General features: G+C 29.6%; 1 protein-coding gene across 3 annotated transcripts in view; it reads left to right on the top strand.

Moving 5' to 3' along the window:
* The window catches only part of LOC112684014 (nucleolysin TIAR-like), a 373,865-nt gene extending 353,501 nt beyond the window's left edge, over positions 1-20,364 (top strand). The window contains exons 6-10 of one of the 3 annotated variants that reach the window (XM_025555307.1): positions 9,723-9,903; positions 12,752-12,896; positions 13,015-13,181; positions 17,149-17,329; positions 18,774-20,364. In XM_025555307.1, the coding sequence (XP_025411092.1) occupies positions 9,723-9,903; positions 12,752-12,896; positions 13,015-13,181; positions 17,149-17,329; positions 18,774-18,815 (716 nt within the window). In that variant the 3' untranslated portion in view covers positions 18,816-20,364. Of the gene's footprint in view, positions 1-9,722; positions 9,904-12,751; positions 12,897-13,014; positions 13,182-17,148; positions 17,927-18,773 lie in introns of those variants that run through there. The other 2 variants (XM_025555306.1, XM_025555308.1) reach the window with 2 other exon arrangements.
* The last annotated feature ends 5,771 nt before the right edge of the window (positions 20,365-26,135 follow it).

Here is a 26,135-nt window from a genome sequence, read left to right as displayed (position 1 = left end):
CCGTAGTTATCCATGTCAACAACGGTCAGGGAAAAAGTTCTCCGCAGTCTGACCTAATGAAAGAGTAGGGAGAAATGGAGAGGAGATTGATGGCGTGTGCTTCTCTCGTCGTTTCTGGAATGTTTGTCACAGGAAGAAGACGAGTCTTCATACACACATATCCAAGTCTAAATTATGTATACCATGGATGGATGAAAGGGGAACTTACCCTATGGACCATGTGTAGCTTAAGCGGTTAGTGAAGTAGAATATATATATATACATATATTATATCTCGTCGTTACGCGCGTCATTAGATACACGTCGTCGTCTCCGTGTTTGAAGAGGTTTTTTGGTAGTAACCTCGTTTTTGGGTCGATCATTATTATTATTATTGTCATTTTTTAATTCATATTATTATAATTATTATTTTATTATGACACAATCTACTCGAAGACTAAGTGATAACTTTACTCGCTCAAATTATTTGTAACGTATTATATTATTAACTTTTTGTCATTGATTGACGAATAATAGTCAAATTGACATGGTTGAAATTAAAACCTATTTTGAGTACTACTCAATAGCCGTAATAAATTTAAAATTTTTTTTTATTTTGTCAATGAAAATTTTATGCATTTCTCTCTCGTGGGTCGTTTTATATGCATGTAATATACTAGTATACTACTATTTGATATTGAATTATTTTAAAACTTTGGTGTTAACTAAATATTGGCTAATAATATGTGTTTGTCTATGATGCATAAGCCTATGAGCCGTAATTACCATAATATTTTTGGTAGTTATTTTGAAAGTTGTGGTAATTTTTGTCTAACGCTATAATTTTATAATCACTATAGTTTTTACATCATGTTATGTCGCGACGATGCTACTATTGTTAATTTATTATTATTATGAATTATATTTTAATAAATATTATTAAAACTACTATAAAATGCTGGAAATATATTAAAAACTTAGTGGGAGAGGTGGGCAATGACATCTCAAATCCTCTCTTACCTGACTTGTCCAAACAATTTTTTATTCCCTCCCATTTAAAAATCCTGGCTATGACGATGCTCTGGTCTAAAATAATTATTTAGTAATGAATGCGCGTTTCATTATTGACTCACGAATTAAGTACTCTCAAGCTGTCAACAGTGTTTTTTTATGTATTTCTCGTTGAAAAAAAAATCATAACAGTAAATCAAATATATTTTCGCTTATAAAATAGCAATCAATCAAAGTCGTATTATCTATATAACAGCATAATGTTAAACATTTAATCCAATTTTCTATGAACATTGAACACATGAGTTAATTTACCGGAAATATTGCACACGACTTACTTTTTAGACCATATGCGTATTAGTTAACCTTTAATACGGAATTTTTTTTTCTTAAATAATAAATAATAATAATCGTAAATAAAAAACTTTCAACATGACGATTAAGTAAATTAAATGTTTTTGTTGGGATTAAAAAAAAAAATGATTGTAGTTTAGATAGACCAAAAACGTTCCATTTAGATGCGACGACTAATAATGCTGTGTAATATATCTATATATTCCAACGTCAAATTTATTGTAAATGCTTAATTGTATAGCTTACGCTCGTATTTTAAACTTATTTTACGTGTTATGAATACACATTTCAAAAATGTTCACAGTCTATTAAATAGTGAAATTGTCTTTAATTTTAATAGTATAAACTTTACGTCTGTTGTTGAAGTACTTCTAAAGTTGATCGAATTTCGGTTAAAAATCATTCAAATGAAAAATTTGTTGTTTTTTTTTTAATAATTATTATTATTATTATTTTATTTTTTTTTTATTGAGGCAGTATACTTTATTAAATTTATTATTCTTCGTCGTATCTACAACATTATTTCAAATTTTATTTGAACAAAATGCCCCTATTTATATCATTGTACAAAAACTCGTATAAAAATAGAATAATACTAAATTCTTTTGATTTACACAATGCTATAACACAGGTTATAGCTATGTATTATAAATATTATATTTTGCATTTATTTTCGAGTGGTTGAACAGGACTAATTAAAAATTTATTTTGTGCAATACCGTAATCAGATTCCAAATTTATTTTGCAATTCATATATTATTATTTTATGGCGTTTTGTCACGGGTACGTGCAATTTTATCTTGATAATCATCAAAGATAAGTAGTGTGTTTCTGTACCTGAGATTTTGAATAAATAAGGAAAAATTAAATTACCGGTCAAACTGTGATTACCCTTAGGGTGAATGTTTGGTAGCACATGGAAATACCATTTTTATTTTCCTGCTATTTATAAACTTTTAAATGATCATAATTACATACAATAACAGTATTTTAATTATTTTCCCCTCCGTTTTCATGCTGCTTTTGTAATATCGAAAATAAAAACTCAATACATCATATTGTACGTTTTTGAACTCGAATCATGCGTACATACATGTGTTTATATTGAAATCATAAATCGATTCTAACCACTTAAAACGACAATTGAAATCGGTACAGTATACTAGAACACTAAGATAGTGTGTGTTTATCCGGAGTTATCATCAGGCACAGCTTCTTTGTTTAACTCGGTTCAGTGATATTGTGAACTCGATAATTATTGAGTAATGAAAATATGTATATATATATATATATATATATGTGTGTGTGTTATTTTGTTTTTTACAACTTGTATTTTCCTCCCAGTATTTCTTTCTAACCATCGGTCATTTGGAATCTTGTATGCCATAGTTATCATAAATTCCAAACCATACATGTATGCGTATTTCTTTCTTTTTCCCGTCCGTCTGAAAGCAGTGAAATCGTACTGAGAAAAAAATGAATTTATTTTGATGCACATAAAGGCTCCGGAGTACGCAGCGACGGCAGCAGTAGCGGTGAGGATGGCAGACGGTGCATTCGAGTGTAAAACTCTATTGTAAAATACGCTGTTCTACGATGCCTGATACATTACGGAGCACTCAGTCATCGTTCGCCGACGTTTTGAAATTCAAATTTTTATCCTCCAAAGATTTATTTACACGAATCCATTGGCTTCCTAAATGGTTACTGGATCGGTACAGGCGGTAGCGGTGGCGTATATAATATGATATAATATTTACGCGTATTCAAGCTACTCTACCATGTTGATACTACATGCGTATAAAGGTCATACGCATTATTGCCTATTACAATGTTATTCGAAAGAATCATTATTTTGTTTCAGAAACTTTTTTACGGTCCCGCATATATTTTATATGTTATAACAATATCGTGTCGGTTTAGTGTGAAAAACGAATCGTGAAGAGTCCTTCCATAATTATTTCTTCATCCTGATGCGATAAAAATTCCTAATTTTTCTTATGACACCCGTTTTTTCACATTGTCATTAGGTTAATACTACCTGAAGGTTCTAACCGAAAAAGTTCTTACTACGTGCTTCCATACCCCACCATCACAAGATCTTGAAAACAGTGTACTCACCTAATACAGTCCTACCTTATGTCTTTGTATGTATTTCGGTCTGCGTTGAATCGCGTTCAAGCGAATACTTTTAATGATAACGTACAGTTGTAAATAATATTGTGCACTGTGTTCGAGTTACCTTTCAGAGGACAGTAAGTATTATGATTATAATAACACTATGTGTTCTGGGTGATAACGTACTTAACAACAAATCACAACTTTTCTGAAATAAAGACGACGATTCATTGTTGTATTGTGTATATAATTCACACACAAACATATATGCGCTTGATATAATTGCAAGTATTCAATTATTGTATTTGCTGTGTTGGCAGAGTGGAGGGAACGCATTATTAATTCAAATAGGTGCAATAGTTTACATTAAATAGTTCTTCGGTGTTTTAATTAACTTTCATCCGTATATTTTTCGATCTTGTACAGCTATAAAAAGACTAATCAATAACATTAATAATTATCTTACAAAAAAATTATTATTGTACCCATATATATATCTGTCTGGGTATAATGACTGTATATTATTATATGAACATATAGAATATTTAACTAAAATAATAATTTATCAATATAATTGTGCCTAAATAAATTATAACTTGATAAGTTTCGGTCATCTACAATAATTTTTATTTCACTGTAACTCAATGCCCCATTTGTGCACACGGTATAGTTATCTTTTGATGTTAAATTAGAATTACAATATTAAACCTATATTATTTATACTTTTTATTTTATTCGATCACAAAAAATTACAAATTTTATTTTCATTATAGTTATATTATTTTTCAGTCATATTCTATAAAAATTATTCTTGTCAAATTATTAAAAATATACATTTAAGAACTATTTAGAAAAACAGACTTCATATCATATTTTGGTTATATAATGTAGTGTAGATATGAAATTCGTTTCATATTATTTGTGTCATAAATGTAAGTGTTTGTTGATTTTTGCAACAACTTGGAGGGAAGAAACTTGTTGTTTGTTCAAATGTCTTCTAAATGGTGACAATAAATCCATCACAATAAGTACGTATTTGTTCGCATAAACTTCTTACATATTCTACTTAGAATATCAAATGACGTTTTATTGAAAAATCACCTATGCAAAATATTTTAATATAAAAATATTTGCCTTCGATTATGCTTTAAAATATATTAACTATAATAAATAAAAGTATTTTCTATGTTACCTATGATTATTCCGATCGTCTTGGCATTTTTTCCTGTGACATTTAAAAACATTCCTTGTATTCGAATATTTCAATATCTTTGAATGTAGAGTGTGGACGTATTGCGTAAACTTTCGTTCTTGCTAGACGAATAAAAGTATTTCTTCAGATAAAAATATGTAAGTTAAATATAAACATTTATTGTTATTATTGTTCGAGGGAAATACGATTTCCGTTATAGGCCTCTCAAAAATCAAACATAGCGTGATCGTGATGTTTATCAACGTATTTTGCATATAATCGAAATGGATTTTTTTGTAGTTTTTTTTTTCAAACAAAATATCACATCTAGAAATGCCATCGTAAATTCAAAACTAAAATATAGATAATAAAGTGTATTAAATAAAATAAAAATTATTATATTGTACTTGTACTGATTTCGAATTTAAAATTCATCATGGGGTATATACACAGTCAATAGAGATGCGATTTTATTGTTTTTAATATTTACCTGATGATGAATTTTTAATTCGAAACTGTTCGTACATCAAAAATATAATAATATTCCAGTATAAGCATTTATTTATTTATTGAAAACATAGATCCAAGAAGGTTTTGAACTTAACGACGTTTCTGAAATTTAACCATTGGATTATTTCAATCCATAAGCTCTAACAAGTTTAAAAATCATACTACATAGTTATAATATTTACTGTTTGAAATAAGTATTATCAGTAACATACTTTTTGGATGGTTAAAAACAGCTGTTATATCCAACGATACGAATTTTTTTTTATATATTTAACCATCGTTTTTATTTAATCACGTGACCGTCGAGGAATAATCAAGAATGACATTCAAAAGTATTATTAATACTATTTCCAGCAACTATTTGTATGTTTATTCATATCATTATATCTTTATGGAACATAAACAAATTCAATGCTCAGAATTTTTATATTTTTTCATAGTAATATCACATAAAATGTTGTTCGTTGTAAAAGTGTTATTCACGGTCAAGTAAACTCACTTACCACACTACAATACAACCTATTGTATATCAAACCTCTTTAATAGGTAGTATTACTTTAAATATTTAAAAACCTCATTTTAGACCAACAAACAAAATAGTGCATTCATGTTTGAATTTATTCGAATTATGATTATCAAAATACGATGTATAAATAACAAATTCAATCATTTACGAATCGGATTATTATTTTCTGAAGCAATCAATATAATGTATTTGTTTAACAACTATTATGTTCACCGTTTTGTTGTTTTTAAAGTTTACTATTTGATTTTTGAACAATTTCCTCATTTTTTTTAGTTTTATATACATACTACATTCTCTGAGATAATTATCGTACGAGAAATAGAGGAATTTCTGTAAGTATTTTTTTTTTTTTAGAAATCGTTAACATTTTTTTTCGAATTAGCCACAGAATTATAATCGTTATTTTACTATGTTTTAAAATATTCGAATCTTAAGCATGCTTTGATTTCTAGTCGTCGAAATTATTTTTACAATTTCCATACTGCATACTTGCAGATATTTATCCTATACACCCTTGACTTAATAAATTAATGTTAAAAAGGTACATCAATAAGATAATTATATTGATAAGACTAAGTTCAGTTACTATATTTCAAAAACGCATGCTAATAATTAAACATTCACTGAACTGGATATATTTTGTATTATTCTACTACCTCATCAGCTGTAGATATTTGATTAATGAATTTTTGAAAGTTAATCGAAAGTTTCAATCTTTTTACATGAAATAATTTAGCATTATCACAATTATTTTGGTTTTTGAAAAATTAACGGAATACGATTCTTTTGCCGGTCTATATTTACGGAGTAACACTCCATAAAAGCAAAGCACACTGTGATTTACATGTATGAATTAAAAATGAAGTTTTAAAACCATCTGAATGTAATAAATCTAAGGGATTAGTATCGAAATGTTGTAATTTAAATATTCGTGTGTTGTGAGAGAATAAAAAAAAAATTACTTCGTCCGGTGTTCTAACTCCAGTCATTATACTTAGCCCACGAAACAGCTGATATTTCAATGAAAAAATACAACACCCATAATATGTAAAGTAGGTATTTATTTTAACACTTAATGATGTAAACGAAAATTCATTTTTATTATCTTGATGTAACCAACGTTATTTAATAATTTAATACTAAAGAGTAATAATTTATTAATTAAACCCATATGAGATTATCAAATTTACATTTAACATTAGTATATAAAATACAATTATTAGTTAGGTATAATAAAATTTGAATACATCAATTTATATTGATAAATTGATATATATATAAGTACATACATTTTTTACTTACATATTTTAAATAAATATAACGAGTATTACGTAATTTCATTCAAATAATTATTCTAAATGATTGTTTGATTATTTAGGAATATTTTTATAGTATATTTTAAATAATTAACGTTAAAAAAAATTAATCGTATATCAATTTTGAATTTGGTAAAATCAACATAGAAAATGTATGGGTACTAATATAATAATTTAATGTAATATATTAATTTAAACATTTTGAATTTTATCTTATATTTCGTTTTTTTGAAAACCGTGATATTTATTAATATTTACAAGGTAAGAATATACATAAACGTTGTGTTAAATTAAGTTGCAGTTTGTTATTCGTATATGTAGCATGTATGAAAGTGGCGTTTGCACGTAAACGCGTGTGAGTGAATTTGGGGTTCAGATTTCATTATATCATCGACGGAATCGCATTGAAAATAGCATCAATATGTAATGTATCCAAAACGTATTAAATTAGCAACGGAATTTATCATAACATAATACCGTGTTCGACGTGGGCATATGCATTATGCATTTGAATTAATTCAAAATTTCCCTCGAGACCATCTTTCCCTCCCTTGAGTCATTTTCCCACAAGTATGACATATATACCTCTGTGTATTGTTATTATTATTATTTTTTTTTCACCAATAATTTCATCCATTTTAGAGCATATATATTGATCTAAATTTATGATATACGAATTTTTTTTTTCATTTACTTTTACACGAATGGGTTATTTTTGGTTGAACATCGTTGTAACTGATGATGGCGGGTGAGTTCACGCTCATGGAAAAAGAAATAAAAAAAAAAAAATCAATTATTTCATCATGGCCATGTCCGTAGTTTTTTCACGATAATCGCTGGCAAACGAACAAAAAATAAAAATTGAAAAAGAACAAAATCGTACGCACGCCCACATGAGTATACGTACTTTTGGCTGGTTGGGTTTTTCATCGTTGTATCCCCGGTGGAATTTGAATTTTTGAGTTAAAGAACCCCCGAAGTTTTACGACCTCATAAATCTTTGGAAATTATATGGTGGCTCGTAGCAGGGATTGCGGAAAAAAACAACATTTATTTCCTAAAACAATATTTATATGTACATCGGAGCAAAGGAGAAGGAGGAACATAGGCGAGCGAGTTAGAAGGATAGTGAAAACCCCCTGTGACGGAAAAATGATAACCCACCATAACATTAGCGGAGATTGTTGAGTAAGGAGAAAATGAATGAATGAAAGAGAGAGCAAGTGATAGAGAAAGAGAGTGAAAGTATTGAGCGGAAGAGAAGCGGCAATGACAGCGGTCGTCTCCCCTCGAAAACTTGAAGAAGAACAGCAGAAGACTTGCCAAATGTACTCACAGAGAAAGTTTATTCGCGCGTTTTCATTCGTGTGGATAATTCGCCGGAGGAAACCGCCATTCCACACGGACAATTTGCTAATTGGTTGCGTGTCCGAGTACACTTTGTTTAATGTAAATACAACTTTTATTGTCGGGCCAATATGCAACTAATGCCACTATCGGTGAGGTTAACCATGCGGTTAAGGTCAAACCGTACCCACTAGTGTATACGATCTCGATAGATTTAATTTCACCTATTGTATGCCGCCGTCGCCCCTTTTACGTGCTCCGCTGCTGAACCGAATAAAAATAAATAAATAAATAAATAAACGAATGCGCGCACGTGTGTATGTGTATAGTAATTGACAACCAATCGCCCGTATTGTATTGTTTTTCCCACCCTGGCTGCGCCTGCGTTATTTTCTATACGCGTACACTGTAATCTCAAATGGCCCATGGAGTAGGATATAGTAAGCCCCCGGGGGTGATGTTGGTGAAATTACCTTATGTCACAAACATGTACGAGAATGAAACCGTTGGCTCCATAAATGAATTCTGCGCATCGGTGGTTGTCTTTCGTTCGACGGATGGAGTCTTACTTATGCGCTAAAAACAAGTTAAACCGCTGTGATTTTTATCCGGTGCACTTTTTAATCCAACCGTCCCAAATGAGTCCAATCCAATTATTCTCGGCGCAAGATACGTGAATATTATACTAATATCGTACTCCTCATTCGGCACGAATCAAGTTGATTTAAATAAAAATCATTACCTCGTTTACCTCATTTACTGTAAATAACATGTACGCCCGATTCGAGAAATTAGTCGATATATTTATTTATCTAGTGGTCATCGACTCAAAGAAATTTTCAATTTTTTTCGTTTTTAACGGAAAATTAAATAACTGCTTTTACTTAACAAAACACGAATATATTTTCTTCATTGCGTTAGTGATTGACGTTTGCTTTTTGAAACTTCTTGCCTTTGCTATGCTCTGTTTGACTTCAAAATACTAGCGAGAAATGAGAATTACTTCCAACTGTATAACAGGTGTATCTATTGTCTTACAAGTTTTGACATAATTGTCAACGCATAAATTAAATATGGGAAGTGAATCTGTGTACAACTAGTATAGAAGCTCGGTAGTGTGTCAAATCGACGTTATGATAAGTGGATATGCAAAGAAAATTATTCCTTAACAATAACCTGCAAGGTCGCAAAATATTAGTGGTCAGACTTTCGTCGTTCAAAATCATCGCGATAACAATAACGACTATTGAATACCAAATTGCGATATAAATGATAATACATTATCAATTAGTTTCACGACTGATTAAAATTATTAAAATTATGGATTGTTCTTAATTTATTTGTCATGTTTGTATTGTTTGTATTTCAGCCAACACTAAACCACTAACGTTTGACGAAGTATACAATCAATCTAGTCCGACCAATTGTACCGTGTATTGTGGTGGATTGACCAGTGGACTCACGGATGAACTGGTACAAAAAACATTCGCTCCATTTGGCAACATTCAAGAAATAAGGGTCTTCAAAGACAAGGGTTACGCATTTGTTCGGTGAGTAAGGCTTTAAAATAAATAAATATAATGGTTTTCATATACTTGAATGTGATTAGAGTAATGAGGGTAATATAAACATCATCGTATCTGAGTGAGTAAAATCAAATCTAAAGTGATTATTGCAATCAAATCCTTTGTAAAAATATTGTAATTGTATTGTTTCGAGTACCGTTTCAACAGTTTAGTAGTAAACGTTTTTAGGATTATTGATTTTTTACAAATTGTCTGCTATTATCGTTTCACTTGTATTTTTTAGTCAAAAATAGAAGAAAAAACGAATCATTTGTGCTTTAATCGGTTAATAAACCTACATTTAAAAAATATCGATTTTGAGTAAATCTGGACCCAAGATCAGCAGAATGGAGGTAAAGCGACACATATAATAACTGATTTAATTATTCATACGCCCATGATAGGTAGAAAGGTTTACGTTCCCAATGAAAACATAACGATGAACATTCTATCTCAGCCTCTCTTGTCGACAGTTGTTCTCTTAATGTAATGAATAAAACTAATAGTATAAATAATATATATGTCTGTGTATATTGTGTGTTGAATACTCCTGTGCAATAGGAGGTGGGACTTCAGAAGTTTAGACTATATTCACAATAACTGGTAAATCATTAACCCGTGCATTCGGCATCATTCCAACCTCATCTACATAAATTAACTATTTTCCCGCCCAAAAGCCCGTAGTGAGAATACCTCTATGTTATATTGTCCGTGTTGTTGGGATCGTCTGACGCCAACGCGTGTTATCGACAATGAACCTAATTGCATTTTATTATACAATTGACCTCGTGTTTATGAAGATAATTTTCTAAATGATCCAAATCACTATGGATAAATCGATTTTTTTAATTAAATAAAACGCTTATAACCAATATTTATTCGTACAAAAAATGAACAACGTTTGCGAAGTCATTGTTTTATAGTATTATGTATATACATTTCGTATTTGTGTTATCAAACAAAAACAATCAATCCTTGGAATGAATAACCTAGCAAATTAATTATCTTAAAGTTCTATGATTATAATATTTTATGAATTAACAGGAATTATTATTATTATTATTTTTTTTCTTTAAAAATGTAGTTTTAAATTTAATTATAACATATAATTTAATGGTTTTAATTTAAAGAAATGTATAAAAATAAGTTTGATTTTTTTTAATGCATTTCAGAGGCATATACTAACCTAATTATTTGATTTATTTAAATAATACTTTCAACTTCAATATTTTTTAATTAATCTAATTATTAAACCTTATAACAAAGTACTCAAAATCGTTACCCTCTTGGACATACATACAGTATTGTAAATCAATATTTATTACAATGGCTTCATTATAATTTTAATCTACAGGTCCATCTTTATATATCTATAAGTTTATTCGCTATTCATAAGATACGAGTGTGTACAAGACTTTCTACTAATATTATTTTATAAATTCTGAAAGAAATATATAATATTTTTTTAACATTTTTTTTATGATACTTAAATTATATTGATTAAATAGTTAAGTTGCCAACCCCCCCCCCCCCAATATATGTATCACTTGCACAACTATATTTACCACACTTTTGGGTACATTCAATTGTAAACTTATCTCGAGGGAAAGTCGTAGATTTCTCTAATCTTTTATCTCCGTGCATACATCCATACTTCGAAAATGATATCTCCATAAAACCATATTTTTGAACGCCGTAGCCTGTTTGAATTACTTATATGACATCGGGAAAAACTCAATTCGTATTTTATAGCGACCCAGTCGTTCACGTATTTAATGTACAAAGTTTTATGTGTTATTCTATGCGATATTAAACCCGTAGAATCGGTGAGTAATAAAACGTTTGGTCCCCATCATTCATTATGTGGGACATAAGACTTCGAAAGGAAAGATAAAAAAAATACATTCCTAACTTCACTTAGAACCTAAAAAAAGTATATATCTCCATCAACATACTTGTTGTGTCCTTTTCGTATTCGTATTTTTCAATTTTACGTTAGAAAAATAAATGTACACATACACACACGCATGCATGTGCATCACGTACGCACACATACTAACGTTTACGCATACATACTTACATTTACAGACCATTGAAGATTACTGCGTTTTTGTTTCCGTAATGTCTTAAAACATTGCAAAAAGGTAATATTTGTTTTCTCTGGTTGGCTCCGCAAGAGTTCCAGCCCACTGGCTACTTAGGAGCTTAAAATATTCATTCGTTTCAAGACTTCAGCATCCGTGCCGAGTTGATAAAGTTCGTTACCTTGTTTACAGTAGTGATATAGATCGGACTGTGTTAACAAGCTGAAATGTATATACATATGGTATATATGTATATATGTGTATATATATATATATATATATATATATATATATATAGACGGACACATACACACATTACCTACATACTTGCTAGTATATACTTAAATGTACATCTACAACGACCCAATACCTTTGGTGAAGATGGAAGGTCATTGGAGGGACTGAGTTTGAAGAGAAAGGGGAGAGGTTGTGCTGGACGGGTATCTTTCCCCTTGGACTGTTCCTATGTATGTGCCTTTTATCCAGCGAATTGTAAACGGATTAAGAATGTATCCCCAATTCTGATATAGGTATGTGAAACGTATACATGAGTGTGTATGTATCCATTATTAAACATATACTTTATTTTCGGGCAACTATTTTCACAAATGCTAAGTGGAGAAGGGAAAAACACTAGAAAAATAGAGTCCTCAATATTTAAGGAACTTTAATTAAAAATGTATCTCTAAATATACGACGTATGTGTAAATAGATATTCAAAAATCATTTTTCGTATTGTGTTTTTTCAGATTTGCCACCAAAGAATCAGCCACTCACGCTATAGTGGCTGTTCACAATTCGGACATCAACGGGCAACCGGTCAAGTGCTCGTGGGGCAAAGAGTCCGGTGAACCAATCGTATCGCAAAACGCTTCACAAGTGTGCTCATCTCAGGTGAGTTTGACAAAATAATATCGTGCGCTAATAAGTTTGCGTTTCTCGTTATTTAACATTTCATCACATTGTAAACAAGCATTACTTTAACCGTTATCTTTATTCTTTTGTATTCTAGGCAGCGCTCAGTAGCACACAATTTCCGTATACTGCTGCGGCGTATGGCCAACAACTGGGTTACTGGTACCCGCAGAGCTATCCAGCCACACAGTTACAAGGTCAGTTCCTACAAGGCGTCCAAGGTTATACGTATGGACAGTTTGGTTACCAACAAGGTTATCTCGGGTAAGTCAATCAGTAGATAAGTGTTTCTCAACCTTTTTAACGCTGTGACCTCAAAATAGATATAAATTAAAATAAATAAATTCACAAACAACTTTCCTCCTATTATAATAAAAACTAATTTAAAATTGTATCAGTTTTACCGATTACTAAATATATTATTAACCAAAACAAATAACTAGTATAAAAGTAAACATTAGTTCCATTCGCAAATGTTTTTTTTATAATATATATATATAAAATACTTATCTTCTAAGGCAGTGTTTCCCAACTTCTTTTACCCGCGGAACCTTAACAGGAGATTGAACGTTTTGTGGAACCCAATATTTTTTTTATAATATTAATACAGACATATGCTTTGTATACTTAAATGAGTGGGTTACTGGACACTTCCGGCACAAGAGTATCATTAATATAAAAAAAACAAGGCGGCTTTAAAATTTTATTTTGTTTATTACTATTACAATATTATAAATGTACTCATACATATCAAAGCTTAAAATTTAATATTTATCTCTCATTACCTCTAAGATAGATTCAATGAGAAGATTGGAATTTTTTCATAACTGTTTTTAAATTTGGAGTTATTCCTGAAAGTTGGATTCGTAAGTCTGAAGCCGCGTTCAGTTGATTTTGAAACTTATTCTTAGTCTTTGTATACGCCGAAAAGCTACAAACTACGCACCACACATCGGGAAATGTGTCAATTCCAGTTCTATATTGAGTTCTATGTTCAAATCAATATATTGCTTATTAATTTATATTTTCCTAAATTTCTCACGGAATCCTTAGGTTCTGCGGAACACCAGTTGGGAAACACTGTTCTAAGGTGGCATTATAAACTAAATGCAAAAATCGTTAGAAAATAATTTACTTCTGTCTAACATACTTTTAAATATAAAACAATCACAGATATGACATTAATTTATATATATTTTCTTTGTTATTCATAGTTTGTAGTGTTATTATGCTATCAACTTTTTATTCTTATCATCATGGTTTTATATATATTTATTTTTTATTTTTAATGTAAATAAAAGGTTGTTTTTCAACATTAGAGTTTAATTGCTTCTAGCCGATACAACCTTCGGTTGAGAAATTCTGCACTAAATCACATTTTTTAACCGATAATCCATCGACCCTCACATGACCCCTGTAGGTGGTTGCTCGAATGTCTTAACTACTTATTTATATTTTACAACTGTAATAAAACGGAAGTTAGATCATAAACTAACTACTGAAAAGTCTAATGATAATTAAATATTTTTAGATTCATTTTTTGAAATTCTATTAATTTAATAATATTTTTTGACAAGTAATATTCAATCATATTAACTCTTAATTTTCTCGTATAATACTACTACTGACTAGTTTTTCTTGTTTTACACATAAAGATTAATTCAATGTAAGTAAATAAATAATTATCGATCAAATTTTATTTTTACATGATTTTAAATGTTGAAACCTATATATAATATTTTTCAAAACAAAATAATATACTATATAGTATATATGATATACTATCAAATATTAACAGCAATTAAAAAAAAGTATAAAACTTACTTGGCTATCAGTATTTTATGTTTGTCATATTTTTCTCATACGTTCGATACAAATAATTAGTATTATTTTTATAAAAAATACCGGGTATTTATTTTTAACTCTTAGTTTTAAAAAATAAATATAAACATGTATCATATATACCTAATATTATAATTCAAACTATTCAGAATTGTGTTTTTAATGATTAATTGTTCTTTAAGAATATATAAAAACTGTACGATTCTTAAATTCATTCTTATTATTTATATATCTATATTGTAAATCGTTCATAAGATATCTTTCCTATGGAAAGACTCCAAATAGTTGGGAGAAAGGCGAAGATGAAGAAGTGGTAGATATGTACGATATCTTTATTTTAATACCATGTAATCTATAAACTTACTTTCAATATTTGTTCTACAATTAAAGCACTAACACTTAGTCAGTGTACATTGTATAATCATATTTTTAAAATAGTTCTGAATTAAATCTATTACTTACAAAAATTATTTAAGAAACTAATTTATAAAATAAACATCTTACGTTAAAAGTTCATAGCATTATTAGTTCATAATAAAACAAAGTTCGGAGAATGAATAGTTGATGATACTTGCCAAAAATTCAGTTTTGGTATAGAACGTTTTAAAATAAACTATTTTAGTTTCAATTTCTTCTGAAAAATTATAAATTCTTGTTATTTTTTTTTTAAAAAAGTAATTATTTTCCATTTTATTCCACGAAAAAAGTTAAAATAATAACGTGAAGTTTCTCATTATTATCCGAAAACTATCGGTTCTGTGGATTGAATCATTTTACTACCGTAAAATATACTACCGTATATTTAAATTATCGATTGAATTTGATCGAATAAAATAAAAAGTATATCGAAAAAGGAATTTATTGTTATTATATTGAAAAAAAAAATTAACAGACACTTCACACACTCGTTCTTGCTTTTGTTTTTGCTTCGGCAGGCAGAATTTACCGAGCTTGGTTTATATGAAAATTTGTTCTTGAAATCCTTAAATTCAAATCGTACTGATTTTGAGGATTTAATTGGAGAAAACGATTATAGTGTTCACCACAAAATTCACATTCGTATTATTAAGAGGTGATCAGGTTCCATACAAAAGATAACGGTATCTCCCCCAAAACAGTATTGACATAAAAAGTTTTGGGGTGAATTTGTGAAAATTACCATGCATTTAGGCGAATAAGCATAATGCGTTAGGGTGAATAATTATAAAACGTTGCAGGGCATTTAGACAACCATTTTTTTCTTCTCTTTTTAATACACTATTATGCATTCAAAATATACATATTGTCCCTCGTTAATTATAATTTATAAATAACAATCAAAAGAAATTACATATTATTACTATACTGTTTCTCGAAACTACTACGTATTCATATAAAGTTGGAACCAAATAAATGGAATAATATAATCTTGGTTTGGTGTTTCTACTAAATATAACATTCACTCGCAATGAAAATAATTTTTCCCCGGCTTTATTCAACAAATTATTCGACTATCTTAGACCAAACTACCTACTAGTCATTTATAAGGAGCTCGATGCATGGTTATGTGCATGACTTAAAAACATTTTACTAACCCATTCATGAGCTGGTCTAAATTACTGGTGTAAAGACGATTACGTGACACCATATCCATCTCGTACGCGGTCCGTTTTTTCATAGACCGTACCAGACCAATAAAACAATAATGACATCCAACCGGATATAATCCCATATTCTAATTCATTTATTTACCATATAAAATAAAATAAAAATATATTCATTGCACCAGACTGTCCAAACGAGCGTTTCTCGACCTATGAATCGTAAACCAATTTTAAATCGCGAATAATTTTAAATAGATCGTCAATTATTAAAATGTTGTTATATAGTATTTTAGTTTTAAACTACCTTTATCGAATTTTCGAGACAAAATTAATATTATTCTAAAATTATTGTCCTAGACCTAACAAGTATAAATTCAGCAATTGGTCTTTCCAAGCTCTTTATCAGTTGATATTCATGGAATCAGTTAAATTTGATAAGTTGTTGACGAGAAATCGATCTTTATTTTTCTTGGTATCAATGTCATGAACTTCACTACTTATGATTTCAAAAATAATTAAGAAGTAACAGTTTCTTTTATTTATGGCCCACTATTGACCAAATTATTTTCCAAAAGGTTGCATTGTCGCTAAACTTATGGTTGCTGATTTTACGTTGAGAATGTATCTGATCGGTTTGTTTTAAATCCTAATAGACCACGGGGAAAAAAAATATATTTCCTACCGGTCCCTTAAGAACTTCACTGTAAAAATACTTAAAACACCGGGTCGCGCAGAGATCTTTGACCAGCGTCCGGTCTCGGTGACAGAGTACCTGACAAAATTGTTTTTGCTTGTTGTTTTCGCAGCCGGATGGGAATGCAAGCGCTGCCGACGGGAGCGACGACCGCGTGGACTCAACCGGGAGCCCTGCAGCCAGGCCAGCAGATCGCGTCCGCCGTGGCCGCTCAACAATCGGCTCCGGCACCGGCACCGCCGCCCGCCGCCACGGCAATGATCCCGGCCTATCCGACGCTCCACCAGTTTCAGGTAAAACAACACCCCGCACCGGTGCAGGCGTCCGCGTGGCCCATGTACGACCACCTGCACCACCATCACCACCACCTCCACCACCAGCACCACGGTGGTTACGAGGCAAACGAGCTATCCATACTGAAAATGGCCACCTCGTGATCACTGACCTCCATCGTCGCCGCCTCCGTAGCCACCAACGTTTATGCCCACCGGCTCGACAGACTATCCAACAAAACTGTATTTATTGACGTGATCTGGCCCCCACACCATGGCTTCATGGTCCCCTATTTTCGGGTTCTCCTTTTCGACGGTAGACTTTTTTTTAAACAAATTGACGCAATATTTCATTTTGTCTTCACGCGCGCGTTTTTCTCGTCCCTTCGCTCTTGCCACAAAGGCCGTGGTGTTTTCGACCTAACTATACTAACTCTTACTACCTATCACGCGCAAACGTTATTTTTATTTTTATGATTTTTTTCTTTCTATTTATTTATTTATTTATTTATTATTATTATGAATGATACCACACGATATCCGACTTGAATGAGTCGCATCGGTATCCTATTAGATTATTACTATTACTATTATTATTATTATTATTATTATTATTATTATTATTATTATTATCATTATTATTATTATTATCATTATTATTATTATTATTATTATTATTGTCTATTATGGTTTATTTGCAATTTATCAAACACGATTTGCATATAGTTTTGATAAAATGTATAGTTAAATTTGTAGCTCAAAATGCTCTTGACGTTATTATTTATAATTTCAACAGAATTTTTTTTTTTTTTTTTTTAATTTTTATTTTAGTTATTTTGATATTGTTATAAAGCGAAAATTCGGTAAACCCCACGTATCCCATTTGATCTAAACTGTCTTGTGAACGCATTTGAGTGTGTTTAGGTTTGCACAGGAAATAGATTCGTGTCTCTATAAAGTTACTGCCTACTGCCCTTTACAATTTATCATTTGCTGTTATACATTGACAAACTTCAACGTCAAAAATTGTAATAATATTATATTTTCTTACATACACTCCGGAAAATGTATATATTACACGTTTAATTACGTACACTTTAATCATTATTTTTTCATTTCTTTTTTTTATCAATTTATATGACAATAATCTTCGTATGTGCGAACAATTGACAAATACAGTGTTCATTTCAATTACGAATCAAACGGATTGTTTGTTTTCTTCGTTTTATCAAATCTGAAAACACACAAATGCGGAACATCCGTCGTTGATTTGTTACTCCCGGAAACATCATAAAACCAAAATATATTGTATGACGTGTTCAAGCACGTTAAGGCATAAAACATTGCGTGTAAAAAAACATTCCTCATGCTTATACACAAAAATAATGATAACACACGCTCAATCATGTTGATTATTCACACGTACGATGTAATAATATATAAGGGCACTATATATGGTTTGCAGATAGCCGACGAAGAATGGCTTACGCCGAGCCTGCTGGTCTGAGGATGACTGAATCCTGGAGCCCAAAAACGCGATACGATAATTCTTCCAAACTCCGCCTTCTGCTACACACATAGTCAAGCCAATCAAAATTACAATGCCCCGAAAACCCTGTCAACGTACCAAACGAATTGTAAATAAATCAATATGGGGCATCGAAATTCAAAAGCGAAAAAAACCAATATTCTATTTAATATGGACCGGTATATTAATGTGTTATTGTTCGTTTGTACGTGTTGAATCCTCGATGGGCTGCATTCAGTATTAAAAATTAGATCGCTAACCAATTAAAAAAACTTAACATATCATCGACACAAGTGATGAAGAATTGTGATAAAATCGATAATTAAACCAATAAAAAAAAAATAAAAAAAAAATAAAAATATTAAGTTATATATAAATATATATAGTAGAGAAAGTTAACAAAAAATAAACTGAATTGTGCTTATATGCTCAAAATGAAAATAATACTTAAAGTAACTACTAATCAATTCTATAATGAAAACTATTTAAAAGTGTAGATTTTTTCGAATTCTTTTCGATTGCCAAACAATTTTTTATACTGAATAAATCGATATATTTTTATTCATCTGATTTCTGTAATTTTTTTTTTTTTTTCATTCACATGATAGAATATTAATGAAGCATTTCGTATATGGCTCCAGAGAACAAAAGTGTTAATATAATCGAACTATTATATTACACACACAAACACACGCATACACACCCACATACATACATACATCATGTACACACCAACCGTGAGTACCATGTCTGTATGTATGTAAATAATATTTAATCGATAGCGATCATTCGCTCAATTTATAATATTAAATATAGACACAACGTACTATTATTATTGTTATTATTATTTCGCAGTGTAATTTCGCTACGTTTTGCTATTTTAGCCAACTTTTGTAAATATAAAAATAATATACTTTTATAGCGAGCTGTTTTCATTTTTATAGAGTGTTATAATATGATTACATTATTTGTTGTGTTATGTTTGTCAGTTTTTGGTATAACTATATGATAATATTATTATTGAATCGTATCTCTTCTAAAAGGAAAAAGAAAATCAATTATACGATTAATCTCGTCCGGTAGTTTTGTTTGTACAAATGCCCAAGATCTTCGCTTCGAGTATTCCCCACCGAAATCATTTCCTGTGCTCAATACACTCACATTTCAAACCACCGTTTGTCTGCCGATTTAAATCACTGTTTTTTTTTAAAAAAAGAATATGTATATATATATATATATATATATATATATATATATATTTATCTATAAATAATGACTCAGAAGTCGTGTTGATGGATTTTCTCTATGACTCCTTAGGATAAATGGTTCTACTAATAAGAATATAATCTATGTAAATTAAAGTGTGCCATGTTGTAGTAAATTTTTTGATAGTAACAATGAAGTTAAATGATTAGATGGGAAACGTGCATAGGCCGAATGGTAGCTATCTGGTAGTTTTATAAAATTAAAAATTAACATAATATAACTAAAATTTATATTATATATGTATAATTACACAAATACATATAAATATATATGTATATGTATATACATAATTTTGGGAGAATATTATGTATAAATATAAATAATTAATAACGAAAAGAGCAAAATTACTTATTAAATTAAATGAAAAACCTGTACATAAATAAAATAATTATATAGATTAATGAATAAAAATCCTAGGATAACCAAAGTGTAACGTGTAAGCATAGCATGTAAGTTATACTGGCATTGTACCAGATGAGCTAAGTCATAATAAATTATTATTATTATTATTATTATTATTATTATTATTATTAAATAATAAAAACAATTATGTACATTGTAATGTTTAGGTTAAATTTGCACCACATAATTATTACGACGTTAATATATAATGATATGATTATAGAGTTGAAAAAAAAAACGAAAAAATCGAAAAAATATAAACGAAAATCATTAGTTGTTAGTGTTTTTTAGGATTAATATTATATACTATATTGTAATACATTATAATACATGTTGTGCAAGTATCTTTTAAGTACCAAAAAAAAAAAAAACTTAAATATAAATGTGAAATTAACTATATTGACCATTATATAACGATATGTATATGTAAGGCGATGAGTAACTGTTTTGAATTGTTTCCTGCCAAAATCACTATAATAATAATATAAAAAACATTGCACTATACGTACTTAAAAAATGGACTGTACATCCGAAATTTTATGTAGAACTGGAGGTTATGTCGACGGTAAAAACCGATTATCTTATAAATATATAATAATATGCTTTTAAATCGTTTAGATTTCAGTTTTTATGGTAGTGTTAAATTCAATTTAAATAATAATAAAAAATTTAAATTTTGGAGTACAATCAGGGTGTTCATGTTGTATCTGATAAATTCATTTTTGTATGATTAATAGTTAAATATATATATTATATATATATATATTTAAGTATATATCTTGATAATAATATTATCACCAAGAGCATTAATAATTATATTAAAAAAAAAAAAAAAAAAAAAAAAAATTAAAAATGCATAAATCGCGAGATCTCATATGTGATAAAATAAAGTTATATTCTTGATCTTGTTTTAAACGATATAATGTAAAAAAACTATAACCGAGACGTACATTCCGAATAGTTATTGTGAACATTTAATATTTATTGTAATTATTATTATTATTATTATTATTATAACATTATTGTTATTATGATTGTATTGTGATGTAAAACAAACGATGTAGTATAAATATCCATACTTGTCTATAGGCTTATATAAGTACAATACATTTCAGAAATTTAAATCAGTTACACCTTACACAAATACACCCATACACATGTGCATGTCCACACACAGACACACACACACATATACTCAAACACATACATATATACATACATGCGTGCGTACATACATACATACATACATACATACATACATACATACATACATACATAGTTACAAACAAAAATATATATTCGACCAGTCACACTACACAGCACTTATTCCTGTCAAGTAATTGTCATGATTTTCGTACTAAGACCAAGATATTATTATTTACGTATAGTTATGTATATTATTATTATTATTATTATTATTATATGCTACTATCTAAAATGTGTAGATTTATACGAGTAATAATTATTATAAATATTTTATATGTATATGTACACACACATACACACACACCCACGTGTATATTTTATGTACTGTGTTTAATTATATTTCGTATATCGATTTTTAATAATCAGCAAAACGCGTTTAAAAAGAATAATTAAAAAAATAACTAATTACGATTTAAACTTATATGATACCTCCTAAAGGAGTAACGTTGAAACTATAAAAATAAAGAAAAAAATTGTAATTTATGTTAGTTTATTGATGAAGTGATGAGAGTATTTAGTTACGATTATGTATTAACTTATTTGACGGAATAATGTATGAAAAATATGCAGTACTTATGCCAAAAAAAAAAAAAAAAAAATAATAATTATTATTATTAATAAATAATAAAAATATAATAATAGCAAATGAGTCAATATTAGTTAGATTGTTGCTGAAAATTATTTATACGGTATAATTATTATTATATTAATATAAACCAACACGTGTGTAGATATCAACATGTAATTGTTAATGTTACTATATGGTACATAAATATAATATAGTAATGACAAATATTATTATAAATATTAAGTTATTATAGCGAATAACTGCTAAACATATATAAATAAAAACGTAAAAAAAAATGTTGTGTATAAAAAGCGTTTTTATTTCAACCTTATGCAATAATTTTTTGAATCATTTTCCTTTGATTTTTGTTCGTTTAACACATACACTTACTCATTCATACATACACACTCAATCATAGGTATAAATATATATCTAAAATCAGCGATACGAAGAATGCGAAGGAATTCAATCAGTGATTGAATGATAACATGTTTCCATAATTACAAAACAACGGTAAGTATGCATTTAAATTATTTACACCTTTATAATAATATTATTATAATATCCTGACAAGCATAAACGGCACATCACAACAATTTTACGCACACAGACTATTTAATATACATTTATGACCGAAATAGTTTTGACACGTTTTGTTTGTTACCCCATTGTCTATTTCCCTATACGATCACCCGAGGTGTACAAGATATTGTGGTACAAGCAGTGTTATTCGATTCTTTGTTTATATAGCAATGTATTATGTTGTTAATATATACGATAATCGATCGTTGATGTCTTGTAAAAAATATATATAAAAAAAATAATTTTTCGTTTCACATTCAACTACCGAAAACAAATTGAAAATCAATTCCTTTGTACCTTTGTTCAGAAGGGATTATATTTAAGTAATGAGGGTAGTATATACGGTCGTTTGATTCCTGAGCCGGAGTGAGGTTTCCTTATTCTCGCAGTCCGGAACCCCCGAAAATTCTTACCACACGAAGTGCTGCCGCGTCTATAGTATCGATACTTTCGTTTGCACAGCCCCTGCAGAGTTATATGCGCAGCGCTATGGTTTCCAATAACCACGACGTAAGTAATGTGTTGTACATGAAAACGGTTTTCTCATGTCATCGTAGGTTGAGTTAGGTCAAATACAATATTATAGCACAAAAAAACTTTCTTCGTAAGAACGTCCTTGGCGAACGCGAATAATACAAATAATATCTCGAAACAATGTCCGAAAAGACAGTACGAGTAATAACAACAGTAGGGAATAATATATATTACGTAGGTAAGTATTTGTCTCCTCGGCAGGTGCATTATTTTCCATAACACTGCAACATGCACACAAGAAATAAAATATCACAGAAAAAATATAATTATTATTGAAAACTGATTGAAAAAAAAATAATAATATTTTTCTTTTTCTTTTCTACGCGCAAGTGATGCGATTCAAGCGAATGTTTTGAAGTGTAAAAGGCAGCTCCGTGGCTTAAGTTTCTAAAAAAAAAAGACTAGTGAAATACGTATTAATCGACGACCGACCTGAATGCTCAGGAAATTATTAATTTTACCGTGAAATATTGAATTCGCTGTGAACTTTCTTTCCTCCCCCTTCTCCTCATAAACAAAGAAATACAAAAATATCATCCTTGTACATTGGCCTTTGAGTTAAAATCATCAACACTGGTGGAGGGAGTCAAGTCCCGCATGGAATTACCATAGATAACATTCATACAGCCGCCCCCGTATTACAACATTCACGTAATTATGCATCTGAATAATGCGCTCGTATATTATAATATTCGTTTGATCCATCAGTATCACCGAATTAGTCCTTTATCTTGGTGGATATTTAATTAATATTTTTACAGTTACCGCGGAATGTGGGACATAGTCAAAAATTATTTGAAATTACAGAAAACAATGTACTGACTTCCTGACGCCGTGGCCAAATGCAACCAAAAATTAAAATCATTTATGTTAATTATTACGATAAAATCAATCATTTAACATTTGATTTAGTTTAAAGTTCAATAATAGGATAAGAAAATAGTTTTTTACAGCGATAAAATTGAAATTTTTAATCAGGTAATATTAAATTTTACTAATAATTATTAGTTTGAACACTGATTTACTTACCTAGCTGATTATTTTTATCAACCATAATAATTTTTTGTATTCCATCTTTATGAATAATTGCTGCTGAAAAATAAAAGACGTTAAATAAAAAAATAATATTTACATAAGAATGTTGCGGTGCACAACACCACAAAATAATATATTATAATTATTATAACAACGAAAATACTAATAAAATTAAAATGTAATAAGAAATAATAAGAATGCAGAAGGAACTATATCAAAACAGAAAATAACCAGACTGCTAAACAAAAGTAAAAAGTCCACGATGACGGCTAAAAACACAAACCAGTCAGTCGCTCGTGGCGATCGGCACGCTGTCCACGATCGCTTCGTGACATCGCCGTCTCCAAAACTGGTTCTTTTAGTCGGCGGGCGTCTCGATTGATGATCGAACATACTCTGGTATCAAGGCAAAGGGATGTGACGGGTGAGATCGCGATATCTGTGTGACACCACCGTGTCGATTACACTAAGTATGTACTACGTTAAAAGTTTATTAATAAATGTATAAAATCAAATTTAAAATACATTTCAATTTATTACGCAGGATTTCGTTCAGAATCCTTTTTATCTATCATCAATTTTTAACTTGATTATCAATATCCATAATGGGTTATAGCAACTGTTTTCAACCTATGGTGTGTGTTCCTCTATGGAGACGTGAATATTTTCAAAAAACAACGAAACACAAAGACTTTATTTTTGATTATCAATGTTTAATCGAATATTATTAAGCGGAACTACTAATCAGCGTCAACCCTCACAATTTGTATCTACTTCATGATAATAAATTTAATATTAAAGAAAGTGAATATGGTATGGTTTGTTCTAATAAATTTAACTAATAATAGTATTTTTTTCCTGACAAATAAATAAATTAAGTATTCAAAACAACTTAATTAATTTTATACTATCATTTTTATTCAATAACCAACAATGAAGGCATGATTAAGATTGCTATAAATTAGACGTGAGGAAACGTTTCATAAGATTATATTTATGGAATGTGGTGCTATGCGGCTTCAAAACCTAGATACTAATTAAGATACAATAACTAATGTTCAAAAGTTTTGGAATGTGTTATTGGAGAAGAATGCTACGAATGAGTTAGATAGAGCCAACGAAAACATAATTAATGAAATAAATTAACCCGGAGAATGAACTTAAAACCATCTAAGACGATAGAACGCGGGCATAATGTACACGTTTTGGATCTAATGCTATAGAATTAGTATTTACAAGCTTTAGATTATTTTCATATCCAATCCCGTACGAAAAATAAAAAATGGAAAAGTGAAAATAAAATTACAAATATAGAATAGTATTACTAACGTATGTGATTTTATAAAAAATTTTGTACAAATATCATGATCATCGTCATATTTAAAACAGGTCATATTCCAGGTAATATAATTAGCGAGAACAACAAAATCATAAACCTATTCTTGGAAATCAGCAGAAATAGCCTTCTATGGCGTCAATCGAACCATACAATAAATAGATAGAAATTACCATAATTCGCATGAGTTCTGGTCAACGAACTGCGAGCAACTCACGTCACTTTGAATTATTCTTAAAACGTATTATAAAAAGTTTAAGTCTCTTATCCAATTGAAAATCATACATCATCGACTGCTCAAGTTGAAATCGAGCGGGTAGCACGAAACAGTAGATGTGCCTAGAAAAAATAACCGTCATTTCATTGGTGT

The sequence above is a fragment of the Sipha flava genome, unplaced genomic scaffold, assembly GCF_003268045.1.
Source record: "Sipha flava isolate LNK unplaced genomic scaffold, YSA_version1 23_pilon_pilon, whole genome shotgun sequence".
Classification (NCBI taxonomy): Eukaryota; Metazoa; Arthropoda; class Insecta; order Hemiptera; family Aphididae; genus Sipha; species Sipha flava.
The sequence above is the reverse complement of the archived record's forward strand: the minus strand, read 5'-3'. Positions and strand labels throughout refer to the sequence as shown.